The following is a 12,001-nucleotide window of genomic DNA, read 5'->3' on the forward strand; positions in this document are numbered from 1 at the left end:
TTTGTTTGCGTAAAGCTTGTCACTTTACAGTCGCCGTGGTTCCGACATCAGTCGTGCCTTCCGACCACTCTCCCTCATCTCTGTCGCTTCGTCCTTCCGTCATCTATCTGTAATCGTTATTTATTAACTCGTCTACGTATAAAGAGCAATCGCCGGCATGAGGTGAGCTTTCACAAGTAGGAGACAAATGAGGAATCTGATGTCGTTTACAATAACAGTGGTCGCAGCAATAGTAATACTGGATCGGTTCGTCGTGGTCCATGTAGAGAACAGGTACGCTAAGTTGGTTTTACCGTTTTAGATTTAGCCTTGCTTAGTTGTGCTGTGTGGCTGTAGAAGAAATTCATAGATTATGAGGCTCGAGTCACCCGCAATGGATTCTCTGGAAACCATTTGCTTAACTTCTCAATGCCTGAGCGGGAACGAAATGTCAATCGTCACCATAGAAAGAAAAGAGCCGCAGCTCCACGCACTCAAATTGAATATCTCCATGCCAAGTACGTTTCCAGTATTTTTGCATATTAGGATGAACATTAATGACTGGTTTGGATTATTTTGCGATCTATCATAACAGCTATCGCTTTGTAATTGCGCCACTTGACCCAAACATTGCTGTGCCAATATGGGATCTTGAAGCTTTGGCCGAATGTAAGTGGCGCTACTAATAATCCGCGATAAAGCGATAGAGCCTGAAGGACTGACGCAGCATTTTATGCGGCAATTTACTATTGGCAGGGTCCTCTGTCGAACAAGTCTTATTGTGGTATGACATTGAAAGCCCTCAAACTTGTCCAATTTGCATGGACACCTTCCGTGCACCAAAAATTACCAAGTGTGGTCACATTTTCTGGTGCGTCCTTAATTTGATAAATGAGTGAATCCGTTACGACAGTGAATTTATTCAACGTATATAAATTGTAGCTGGCCCTGTATTCTTCGCTACTTATCATTGACAGAAAAGTATTGGCGGCGCTGTCCCATGTGCTTTGATCCTGTTCAAAAGGGACACCTGCGTAGCGTACAACTGCAACAACTACAGTTACCTCCGCGTGTGGGCTCCAGCGTCACTTTTCAATTTTTAGAACGCTTTAAGTCGAGCATGTTCCCGCAGCTTCGTGTGCTTCCGTCTTTGGAAATTAAAAGTGAGCATGCTGAATTGGACGGATCTTCTTTACACATCACGAGCGCCACCGCATTTGCTGCTTGCAAACGTTCTAGGAAACTTCCAAACGTAAATGATGCTGATGCAATATACTCGCGAATTTTAGAGGCAACGCCTGATTATTTACGGGAGCTCCTTCGCTCAGAGCTGCGCGATCTTCAGTCAATGGACGCCGAATTTCGAAGCAGCGGCGATTTAGACAACCTTCCGTTCGTTAACGATGCGATACGAAATATCACTGGTAGACTTAGTCAAAGCGACGATTTTAGTCGTGGAACTTACGGTTTCAGCTCAAGCACTATTGTGGGAGGCAAGAGCCAAAAGCCTCAAGAAGATTCGAGTGGTGACACGTACTCGTTCTACCAAATTGCGGATGGAACGTATGTTATTCTACATCCCTTAAACATGAAATGCCTGCTTAAAGAATTTGCGAACCAGAAGCAAGACGAAGACATGCATGATAAGGATCTAGAGACCACAAGGACTGTGATAGGTTCTGTATTAGCAAATTCAAAGTCATTATCTTTCGATCGATACCACTTGGTACCAGAACAAATTCATGGTCGCGTTCTGGATATCGAGCATGTGGTTATGGACGAAGAAGCACGGAAACGCTATCGCTTCTTAAGCCATCTGCCGCGCTTTTGTGACTTCTACATATGTGAGATCGATTTAACGTCTCTGCTCTCATTATCGACGCTATCTGCATTCCAGAATGAACTTAAGAAACGCGCTAAACAGCGAAAACTTAAATTTAAGCAGCAGAATGCGCCGGCTTCTTCGTCGCCTGTTTTTAAGAGGAATGCAGATGCGTTCTCGCTTGAGCAAGATGGCTTGCATTGGCCATTGCCCTACGAGCAAGCGGTTGCTGAATCACTTGAGGAATTACAGCTTAACAATGCGTCCACTGGAGAATTTGACGTCACGCATCAAAACGACGAGCGGTCGTTTGCTCAAATAATGGACAACTCTGGGGGTATTCCGGCGCTTGGTGAAGAAACTTTAAGCGATCCTAGAACCGAACCCGTTTCTTTCGGCGCATCGTCCGCATGGGGAAGTTCGACAAGCTCTAGCCTCCCATTAAGCGCTTGGAGCTCCGGCAAGGGCGGTAAAAAGAAGGGGTCAGGAAAAAAGGGGGTCGCTGTTTTTTCCACCACACAGCGCCGCTCGTATCGCTAAGTTAGTTCAATTTTTAAGTGTTCCATTTTGATAAGATAATGTTCAAACGACTTTCAAGGAGGAAGGAGTTCTGGTAGAATGCTGTAGGAGAGTTACATAGCGAATATCGTTTTCACAGTACAGAACAACATGTATACCACTTTTCACTACTTTTTGTAAATCGCTATTTGAAGATTCGTTATGGTAATTTCTCCCAGCATAGCTTCAAAAGCAGAAGATTTGGTGAAATTTAAATCATTCTTCAATCTTCTCAGTCAAGGTCAAGCATTTTCAAGCAGACATCAGAATCCCAGCAAAGATGACTAAGATAGCGATCGTCTACTACTCGACATATGGTCACATCGCTAAAATGGCCGAGTCCGTCAAAAAAGGAGTTGAGTCCGTAGACGGCGTCACAGCTGAAATGTATCAAGTCGAGGAAACGCTAACCGAGGAGACATTGAGCAAGATGCATGCGCCTCCCAAAAAGGACCACCCTGTCGCCACACCGGATACCTTGAAAGAAGCCGATGGTATCCTTTTTGGCTTTCCCACGCGGTTTGGTTCGATGCCTGCGCAAGTCAAGGCGTTGTTCGATGCTTGCGGAGGACTTTGGGCTGCAGGTGCGCTAGTTGGCAAGCCTGCAGGCATTTTTTTTAGTACGAGCACATTGGGTGGCGGTCAGGAGACCACCGCCTTCACCACGTTAACTTTTCTCGCTCACCAGGGTATGACCTACGTACCACTCGGCTACCGCAGCAAGCTGCTGTTTAACATGGATGAGATCCATGGGGGGTCTCCATGGGGTGCAGGTACTTTCGCCGGCCCTACTGGTGCCCGTCAACCTAGCCAGCTCGAGCTGGACGTCGCTGAAGCTCAAGGCGAGTCCTTTGCTGGTGTTGCCAAGAAGCTATGTGCCTAAGTCATTCTACATTCACCCGCTCTTAATCACAAAATATACTTCCGTGATGACCGTTTCGATTACATTGGTTTTTAAGTCGAGATGCAGTGTACCAAACCATTATTCAATTCAACAGGCGCTCATGGAGTAGGCGAATAAGTGTTAAACCTTTAAAAGCGCCTCACGGCTCGATGAGCTACGGCTTAACGTAGTGTACCACCTCGTAGTTTGCAAAGATGATTATTTTATTGCTCGCCCAATTATCAACTTCGGCCATTTCCTCTTTTGATGATTTTTCTATTAGATATTGACACGATTTTGTGAAGAAAGAAGGACGACGCATCAACCCAGTAAATAATTGTCAATAACAGTTCTGATACATGCCACATACGTTTTGACTATTGCCACAGACAAAATACCTCTGATTGGCTAATTGGTGTAAACTAATATGATTGATCGATAGGGTGCTATTATTAGTTCTAGGTCATGCACCAAACTATTTGTATCAACCTTATTTTTTTGTGTTGTCACTGGGTAAAGAAGCGACGGCTGTAATGGGGTGTATCGTTACATGAAATGAATACTTTATCTTTAAAGCAAGTGTTTTGAAGAGAAGACTTCCTCTGCACGTACTAGTGTACTTGAAGTGACGTGAGGCCCCACTCGCACTGAGCAGTGCGAAGTGGACTTGTACTGAAGCAGTACAAGTCGGCAGTGCCCCGTTGCACCTGGTAGCACTTTGTAGTCCGTCCAAGGACCACATTTCCCACATCTAACATGGACATGTTAGATGATAATGGAAATACGCATCACGTTTCGCGTGATAGCTACTCCTTTCTAAGTGACATAGAAAGGAGTGCGGTCGAACGAATGAGTTAGACCGTAGGGAACGATGCCAACTTGGCCATGCTGTCCGGTTTGGACAGAGATGCCCTCCATTCAGCCGTTGCCAAGTTCATACAACATGAACTTGACGAGGCGAAGGAGAAGGTAGCCTTGCTTAATCAGCAAGGCTCTCAACAGGCAGAGTTGTTGAGGTTACAGCAGGTACAGACCTCTGCACCTGGGATGACGCATGCGTCGTCCAGAAACCTTAAAGATTGACATCTTTAAGTATACGGGGGTCGAAGAAGACTCCCTCTTAAGATGGTTTGTCGAGTTGGACGATGCTTTAAGGGCTCGTCACATCGTCGATGAGCAAATGCAAGTCGCATTTGCTCAGTCAAATTTGGCAGGTCGTGCCAAAACTTGGGCACTAGACCTTAAGTTGCGCGACCCATATAATTTTGGGTCGCTATAGGCTTTTAAAGCCCGGATCAAACAGACGTTTCAACCGCTTAGGGCTGAGTTCAGAGCTCGACCAGAGCTTCTGAAACTCAAGCAAGGCAAGGTGATGTTCACGCTTATGCCGAGCACATTCGACTCTTAGCGAGTTGTATCACGAACAATCCAGTTCATGAGCACACGTTGATTACGGTGTTTGTGCAAGGTCTTACGGATGGTCCCGCAAAGACCCACCTGTTCCGCTTGGAACTGGATACGCTTGAAGAAGCAATATCCGTTGCGGAACAGGAGGATTTTAGCTTGAGACAGGCTCAAGCTAGTTCGTCATCATATCGTCCTCCAAGACGACACGAGCTAGGAGGTCCAGAACCGATGGACCTCTCTTATGTTGAAAGCGAGAATCCTCGTTTTTCGAACAATAAGCGATTGCATTATGGACCGAATGACAAAAAGGGCAACGGTCGCGGGTCCGACGTTGTTGCGAAATCGCAACACCGAGGCGGACCGCCAAAAAGCGGTCGGGGTCAGTAGGGGCGCAACGCCCTACTGATCCAGCAACCTCAAGAGAATTTGTGTATCCCTTGACTAAAGTTGCTCCAGACACACAATCATTATGTGCCTCTGCACCAGGTGATGAGGGATACCTCATCAACCTCAACTTCTGCGTGTTGAGAGTCTTGCTGATTAAGCAAGGCTACCTTCTCCTTCGCCTCGTCAAGTTCATGTTGTATGGACTTGGCGATGGCTGAATGGAGGGCATCTCTGTCCGAAATCGGACAGCATGGCCAAGATGGCATCGTTCCCTACGCTCGAACTCATTCGTTCGACCGCACTCCTTTCTATGTCACTTAGAAAGGAGTAGCTATCACGCGAAACGTGATGCGTATTTTCATTTCATCTAACATGTTCATGTTAGATGATTGGAACTGTGGTCCTTGGACGGACTACAAAGTGCTACCAGGTGTAACGGGCTACTGCAGACCTGTACTGCTCTAGTACAAGTCCACTTCGCACTGCCTCAGTGCGAGTGGTGCCTCACGTCACTTCACGTACACTAGTACGTGCAGAAGAAGTCTTTTCTTTAAAACACTTGCTTTAAAGAGGGTTAATTAAAAACTGTATCAATATAATTAAGTTCTTCTTGTCTACCTACTTAAAACTAACTTAATTATAAACTTTTACAAAATATGTACTAAAAGTCTTATCTGTCTTTCTCTTTGCGCGCGTCCAGCGCTGACTGAACCGCGAAGAAAGTAGATATAATGGTCTATATCTACCATTGGATAAGCCTTTAGAATATTACCATGTATAGTAATATTCTCCAAATATTATCTACCTCTTAGATTATATATTAATTAACAACCTTTAAGTGTTAATTTCATGTAACGATACACCCGTTACAGTAAGCGCAAAGTGATTAGTATTGGTATGATGGCTATCCGACTTTACCTCAGCAATGGTGTTGTTACCCCCCATGTCACCCTTAAGAATAATCATGCGACCAATAACTCCTGCATACATTAAGACAACGTATTACGCTATAATTAGCCCCAGCCGCCTCCCTCGCACTTCAAACTCAAAATAAAAAAAGGTGTCAATTTAACGAAAAAGGGTGTGAATTTAGCAATTTTCATAATTTATTATGTCACAATGTTCGTCTTTAAGCTTGTGCCCTGGCTAAATCCTAACAAATTTAATGTTTGCTGAACTTCTTAAAAAACTTGCGGATTGTCAGGAACTATCCCGCATATCAAAGATTATGTTGAAAGCTAAACTTAGCCCTTGCTTTATGCAGTGATAGTGGCTACAATTGAGGAAGGCACGGTGCTCAATCTGGGTAGATTTGTATAATGTTTTACTGTCATGTGATACCTGTTGGGGTATGACAACACACTGCGTAAGAATGTCTTCGTGTAGGGAAAATGGAAAAGTAAATTCGTTCTTATAAAACCCTCATACATGTTACGTACTTAAATGTAACAGCTTCGCTTGCTCTTCTTCTTGTGTCATTCACGACAGTAACCGCCACATCAGCACGACAACGAACCGTCGCCTGATGTTCCACCTTCAACACTCCTCCTCGACGAGAAGTTTCTAATATTGGTCTTGGCCACGAGAAATTGAAACTTCGTTGTCGAAATTGTCTTGGTCAGGAAATCAGCGAGCTGTAACTTGGTTTTAATATACTCCAGCTGTATTACCTTGTTTTTGACTTGATCACGGACAAAATGATAGCGTATATCAATGTGCTTCGCACGACTTTGATATCCTTCATTTTTCGCGATAGCAATCACACTTTGATTGTCCTCGTACACCATTACTGGACCATTAATCTTGACCTTCATCTCCAGCAATAGCGATTTAGTCCACAATACTTCTTGTATACACAATGATAAAGCCACATATTCGGCTTCGGCAGTGCTTAGCGACACACTGTTTTGCATTTTTGACTTGAAAAAAAATCACGGGTGATCCGTTGACCATCACCATCACACCTGATGTTGAGCGTCATTTGTCCTTGTTACTGCCCCAATCAGCGTCACTAAATGCACTCAACTGCAGTTCGCGTGACTTGCTCCGATAGCAGATTCCATCCATAGCGGTTGACTTTAAATAACGCAGCACTCGGATAGCTGCATTCCAATGTTCTTCACTTGGTTTTTCTAAGTGTCGACTCAATTGACACACCGCGAATGCAATATCGGGTCTTGTGCCGGTTGCCACGTAGAGAAGTGAACCCACCAATGAACGATACGGACGATTTTTCATTTTTGGGTCCATCACTTCACACTTATCATGTTCTGGTCTTCCATACCCGGATTATACACCGGCCTAGCATTATCTTGATTGAATTTTTCAACCATTCTTGCTATCCACGCGCTTTGACAGATCTTGAGTCGTTTCTCCTCCATCTTGTAGTCAACTTCGATGCCCAGAACAAATCGCACTTTACCCAGTCTCTTGAGCTGAAATTTAGTAGACAATTCATCAGCAACTTGCTTAATTGAGTCGTACGAAATGCCACCAATGAGCATGTCATCGACATATAACGTCACGTAAGTCCATGAAAAATTGTCAAATCGACGAACAAATACACACGGATCCGAAACGCACGCCACAAATCCCATGCTCTTGAAAACGCCTGAAATAGTCTTAAACCATGTTGCAGCAGCTTGTTTAAGTCCATACAGGCTTCGATTTAGCTTCAGCACTTGACTCGATTTCATTTTAACGCCCTCGGGTGTATTAAGAAACACCTCTTCTTCGAGAACACCATTGATAAATGCTGTATCGACATCATATTGGAATATAGCCATCACGACACGTATTCTCCGGTTGCGAACATGAATTCAATTCGTGTGTTTCGCGGTATGTTGCCAGTAATCAATTCCATAGGTCTGACGATAACCTAATGCCACAAGCCGAGCCTTATATCGCTCAACATCACCATTTTCATTTCGCTTGATGGCGAACACCCACTTAGTTCCAATTACCTTCTTGTTTAACAAATTGTCCACGGGACTCCACGTCTTTTTGCTATCTAGTGCCTTCAGTTCGGCTTCTATCGCTTCTTTCCACATCATACTTTGTGGAGACTTCACAGCATCTTGGTACGTTGATGGGGTTTCAAATGCCGCATTAGCTTGATCATATTCAATACGATATCGTTTTGAGGCACGTTCTACAGGTTCATCTCCTCGTGACGAAACAATAGCATCTGACATCCCGACCGGAACCAAAGCTTGTGAGTCTGTACTTGGAGGAGATATTGCGAGAGGGTTATTGTGTCCACTAACACGAGATGAATGTGTCTCTAGACTGTCATCGAGATTAGTCCATCCCTCCCTGGGCACAATGGCCTGAATATCATCCTCAATTAGCTGGCTCCATGTACACGTCATCGATATCGAAAGCAATATCATCTTCATGTCCATTCTCTAGACGTGTACCCAACGACGTTAATTCTTGAGGAGGCGAGACTATTTGATCACCGTTAGTCTGATCAACCTCCATAGGTTCAATTTCATCGTGATTCGAAGAAATTGGTGATTGAACCCTGATATCATCGTCTCCTTCGCCATTTATTTTTGCGTGCTGACGAGTTGATACTGGTGCGTCATCAACAACTTGTACATACTTCGTCCGTGGCTGTTCTTGAAATGTCACTGACCTTGTGACTTCAAGTTTTTCTGAATTATAATTCCAGACACGATAACCCTTCACTTCGTGTGAATAACCAAGAAACATGCACCGAAATGCCTTCTTGTCCAATTAAGCACGTTTTGCTTTGTCAATGTGTGCGTAACCTTGAGCACCAAAAACGCGCATGTGTGACATGTCTGGCTTCAAGCCAAAACACATCTCAATTGGAGTCTTCGTCGGGGATGAAGCGCACGTGACCCGGTTGGTCACATATACAGCTGTATTTATAGCTTCAGCCCACCACTTCTTTTCCACTTGCATGTGATTTAGCATCGACCTTGCACGTTCCGTCAGTGTCCTATTCATTCGTTCAGCCATTCCATTTTGCTGGGGCGTCGCCTGATGCTCCACCTTCAACAATACCGCTCTATGCTACGGATCATTTTTTAATAATTTTAGCTGCTCTAACCTACAGTGCAATATTTTGTTTGATAAAAGTGACAACGCAGAATATTTCAATAAATTCCGTAAGACCTCAATTTCTTAAGATCAATTTCTTAAGAGTGGGTGGTGCTAAAATGCAGTGGTCAGTTTCGCTCAGGTGTACAGAATATATCTTGACCGTTGCTACGTATTTGTTCCTACCAAGAAAATTGTTCGAGTGTACTTGATTAATTTTTATGAACAAGTAAAGACTTGGTTACTGAAGCCCCTTGCACAAGGATTGCCTGCGAACGCATACCCTTTTTGTAGCCTTGCATTGCTCATACGATCATCAAGTACATGAAAAAGATGGAAAAAGTGATTGCAAAATGTTGTTTTTGAGACTTGATTTGCTCAATTTCGAGTAGATTGCAAAGATTCTTAGAAAAACGCCTCGTACACACTTTGTGGTGCTTTTGCTTTTCGCTGATGCAGATCAGAGCAAGTGCATATCTTTCGGAGAAGGATTTTTCCCGGCTAGTCTGCCACACATAATACTACTCACAGACATGTCGCAATGATAACTTTAAGGCTGGCTTCCCGCAGATGCAGAAGAACATTGAAGTAGCAGTAATTGCTCGCTTCAAAGAGCGGTACCCTAACATTGCAAAACGGCAAATCCGCGACAATTCGATATGGTTAGTAAGTGATAAAAACGGCGATTGATTTGCCACAACCCATCTATCAGCGCAGTACCAGGTCCTACAAATTTCTGCTGTTTGGAAGCCTTTCCTCCTCACATCTGAATTTTCCGTCAGTCTCTCGGATCTCGCTTAACTCGTAACGCTAAAATGTTGGCGGTAATCCTCGGTGCGCTTCTTTTCGTGATATGCAAAGCTAGTGGCCAGCATCCTACGTCATCTCGGTATCGCTACATTCCTAAATATTTTAGTCAACGGGATCCTAGCCAGTCTCCCCCAGCGTCTTACCCTCCTCACATGGGGCTGCAGGATGGATACACGTGGCATGATGTGCATGCTGAAGTTGCCGCGGGACGACTTGAAGGCAGAAATGTGAAGCTTCTGGTATTTCTGCGTCATGGTGAAGGTATCCACAACGTCGCTACTAACAAGTATGGCATGTTCGCGTGGGACGGCTACTACTCTAAGCTGCCAGAGTATTTGGATTCGCCCTTGACAAAAACCGGGGTCATACAAGCAGGAAAAGCGTCGAAAATGCTCGACGGTGAGATTTCTATGGGCTTACATCTCGACAATGTGCTGGTGTCTCCGCTAGAGCGTACACTTCATACTTACTCCGTTGCGTACCAAAATCAACAAAACATCAAAAGCACAGTGGTAGAGTTAGCACGGGAGATACTGGGTGTGAGCACTTGCGACCAGCGTCGCAGCATCTCTGAAAAGCGACTCGAGTACCCTCACTTGGACTTCAGCAAAATTAAATCTGATGCGGACCCATGGTGGACCTCTGATCATCGTGAGACTGACGCTGAGATAAAAATTCGTGCAACAAAGTTCTTAAATTTTATCTTTTCGAACACGTCATCACAGAGTGTTGGTGTTGTCTCCCACAGCATATTTGCCGCTGCGCTTCTAGGTGTAGTTAATCATCCCGTGTACAAAATTGCAACAGCTGAGTTCCTACCTCTGCTTATTGAGGCCTTCCCACCAGCAAACTAAATGCTAGTTTTGCAATTGGCCGAATTCGTGCGATTTGTTGAACTCGTTATAAATGATTTCCTTTTTACAAGCTTCGTCCGGATTTGGATGACTGTGGGAAACGTGATGGCGCAGGTTGATGATTGATAACATAAAAGCTAGAAACGTTTGGGCTCTTTTTAATCAGTGAAAAAACATCGGAGCTTAAAATTATATTAGAATAATACGATAGTTAATAATATCGAACTATAAAATTTAAGAAACGTATTGTCCAGGTCGAAGATCAATCTATTGTTATATATGTGTAACGGGGCACTACGACTTGTACTGTTCCAGTACAAGTCCACTTCACACTGCTTCAGTTGTGAGTGGTGCCTTTCGTTAGGTGACGTACACTGTACGTGCAGAGGAAGACTTCCCTTAAGACAAGTTAACTTAAGAGGGTAAAATGAAAATTGTATTAATATTGTAACTGGGTGTATCGTTACATGAAATTAACACTGAAAGGTTGTTAGTTAATATATTATCTAAAAGGTAGATAATGTTTGGAGAATATAACTTTACATGGTAATATTCTAAAAGCTTATCCATTGGCAGATATAGACCATTATATCTACTTTCTCCGCTGTCCAGTCAGAGTTGGAAGCGCGCAAAGAGAGAGACAGATTAGACTTTATTACATGTTTTGTATTAGTTTAAAATTAAGTAGTATTAAATAGATAGAAACAAAAGAACTTAATTATATTAAATACTGTTTTTAATTAACCCTCTTTAAAGCAAGTGTTTTAAAAGAGAGTCTTCTTCTGCACGTACTACTGTACGAGAAGTGAGGCACCACTCGCAGGTGATCAGTCGAGATGTCACGTTCGACGACTGAGGCAGTGCGGAGTGGACTTGCACTGAAGCAGTACAAGTCAGTAGTGCCCCGTTACACCTGGTAGCACTTTGAAGTTCGTCCAAGGACCACAGTTTCATCATCTAACATGGACATGTTAGATGATAATGGAAATACGCATCACGTTTCGCGTGATAGCTACTCCTTTCTAAGTGACATAGAAAGGAGTGCGGTCGAACGAATGAGTTCGAGCGTAGGGAACGATGCCATCTTGGCCATGCTGTCCGATTTCGGACAGAGATGCCCTCCATTCAGCCATCGCCAGGCTCATACAACATGAACTTGACGATGCGAAGGAGAAGGTAGCCTTGCTTAATCAGCAAGGCTCTCAACAGGCAGAAGTTGAGGTTATAACA

The 12,001-nt window shown here is 43.9% G+C and overlaps 2 protein-coding genes across 2 annotated transcripts; both read left to right on the top strand.

Moving 5' to 3' along the window:
• Positions 1 to 55: 55 nt before the first annotated feature.
• Positions 56 to 3,301, top strand: CCR75_005946 (uncharacterized protein). The gene is made up of 6 exons (XM_067964020.1): positions 56 to 162; positions 219 to 273; positions 337 to 497; positions 575 to 648; positions 736 to 832; positions 922 to 3,301. The coding sequence occupies exons 1-6, from the start codon at positions 158 to 160 to the stop codon at positions 2,339 to 2,341; spliced, it is 1,812 nt and encodes a 603-aa protein (XP_067816864.1). The 5' UTR covers positions 56 to 157; the 3' UTR covers positions 2,342 to 3,301.
• Positions 3,302 to 9,922: 6,621 nt separating this feature from the next.
• Positions 9,923 to 10,771, top strand: CCR75_005945 (uncharacterized protein; the record flags this gene model as incomplete). Its single annotated transcript, XM_067964019.1, has 1 exon — positions 9,923 to 10,771. The coding sequence occupies one exon, from the start codon at positions 9,923 to 9,925 to the stop codon at positions 10,769 to 10,771; it is 849 nt and encodes a 282-aa protein (XP_067816861.1).
• Positions 10,772 to 12,001: the final 1,230 nt, after the last annotated feature.

The sequence above is a fragment of the Bremia lactucae genome, linkage group LG4 (assembly GCF_004359215.1).
Source record: "Bremia lactucae strain SF5 linkage group LG4, whole genome shotgun sequence".
Classification (NCBI taxonomy): domain Eukaryota; phylum Oomycota; class Peronosporomycetes; order Peronosporales; family Peronosporaceae; genus Bremia; species Bremia lactucae.

Excerpts from the sequence above, each read along its gene's own strand:
- CCR75_005946 (XM_067964020.1), top strand. Across the intron at positions 274-336 it reads GTGGTCCATGTAGAGAACAG|AAGAAATTCATAGATTATGA; the intron begins GTACGCTAAGTT and ends GTGTGGCTGTAG. Across the intron at positions 649-735 it reads TCTTGAAGCTTTGGCCGAAT|GGTCCTCTGTCGAACAAGTC; the intron begins GTAAGTGGCGCT and ends TACTATTGGCAG.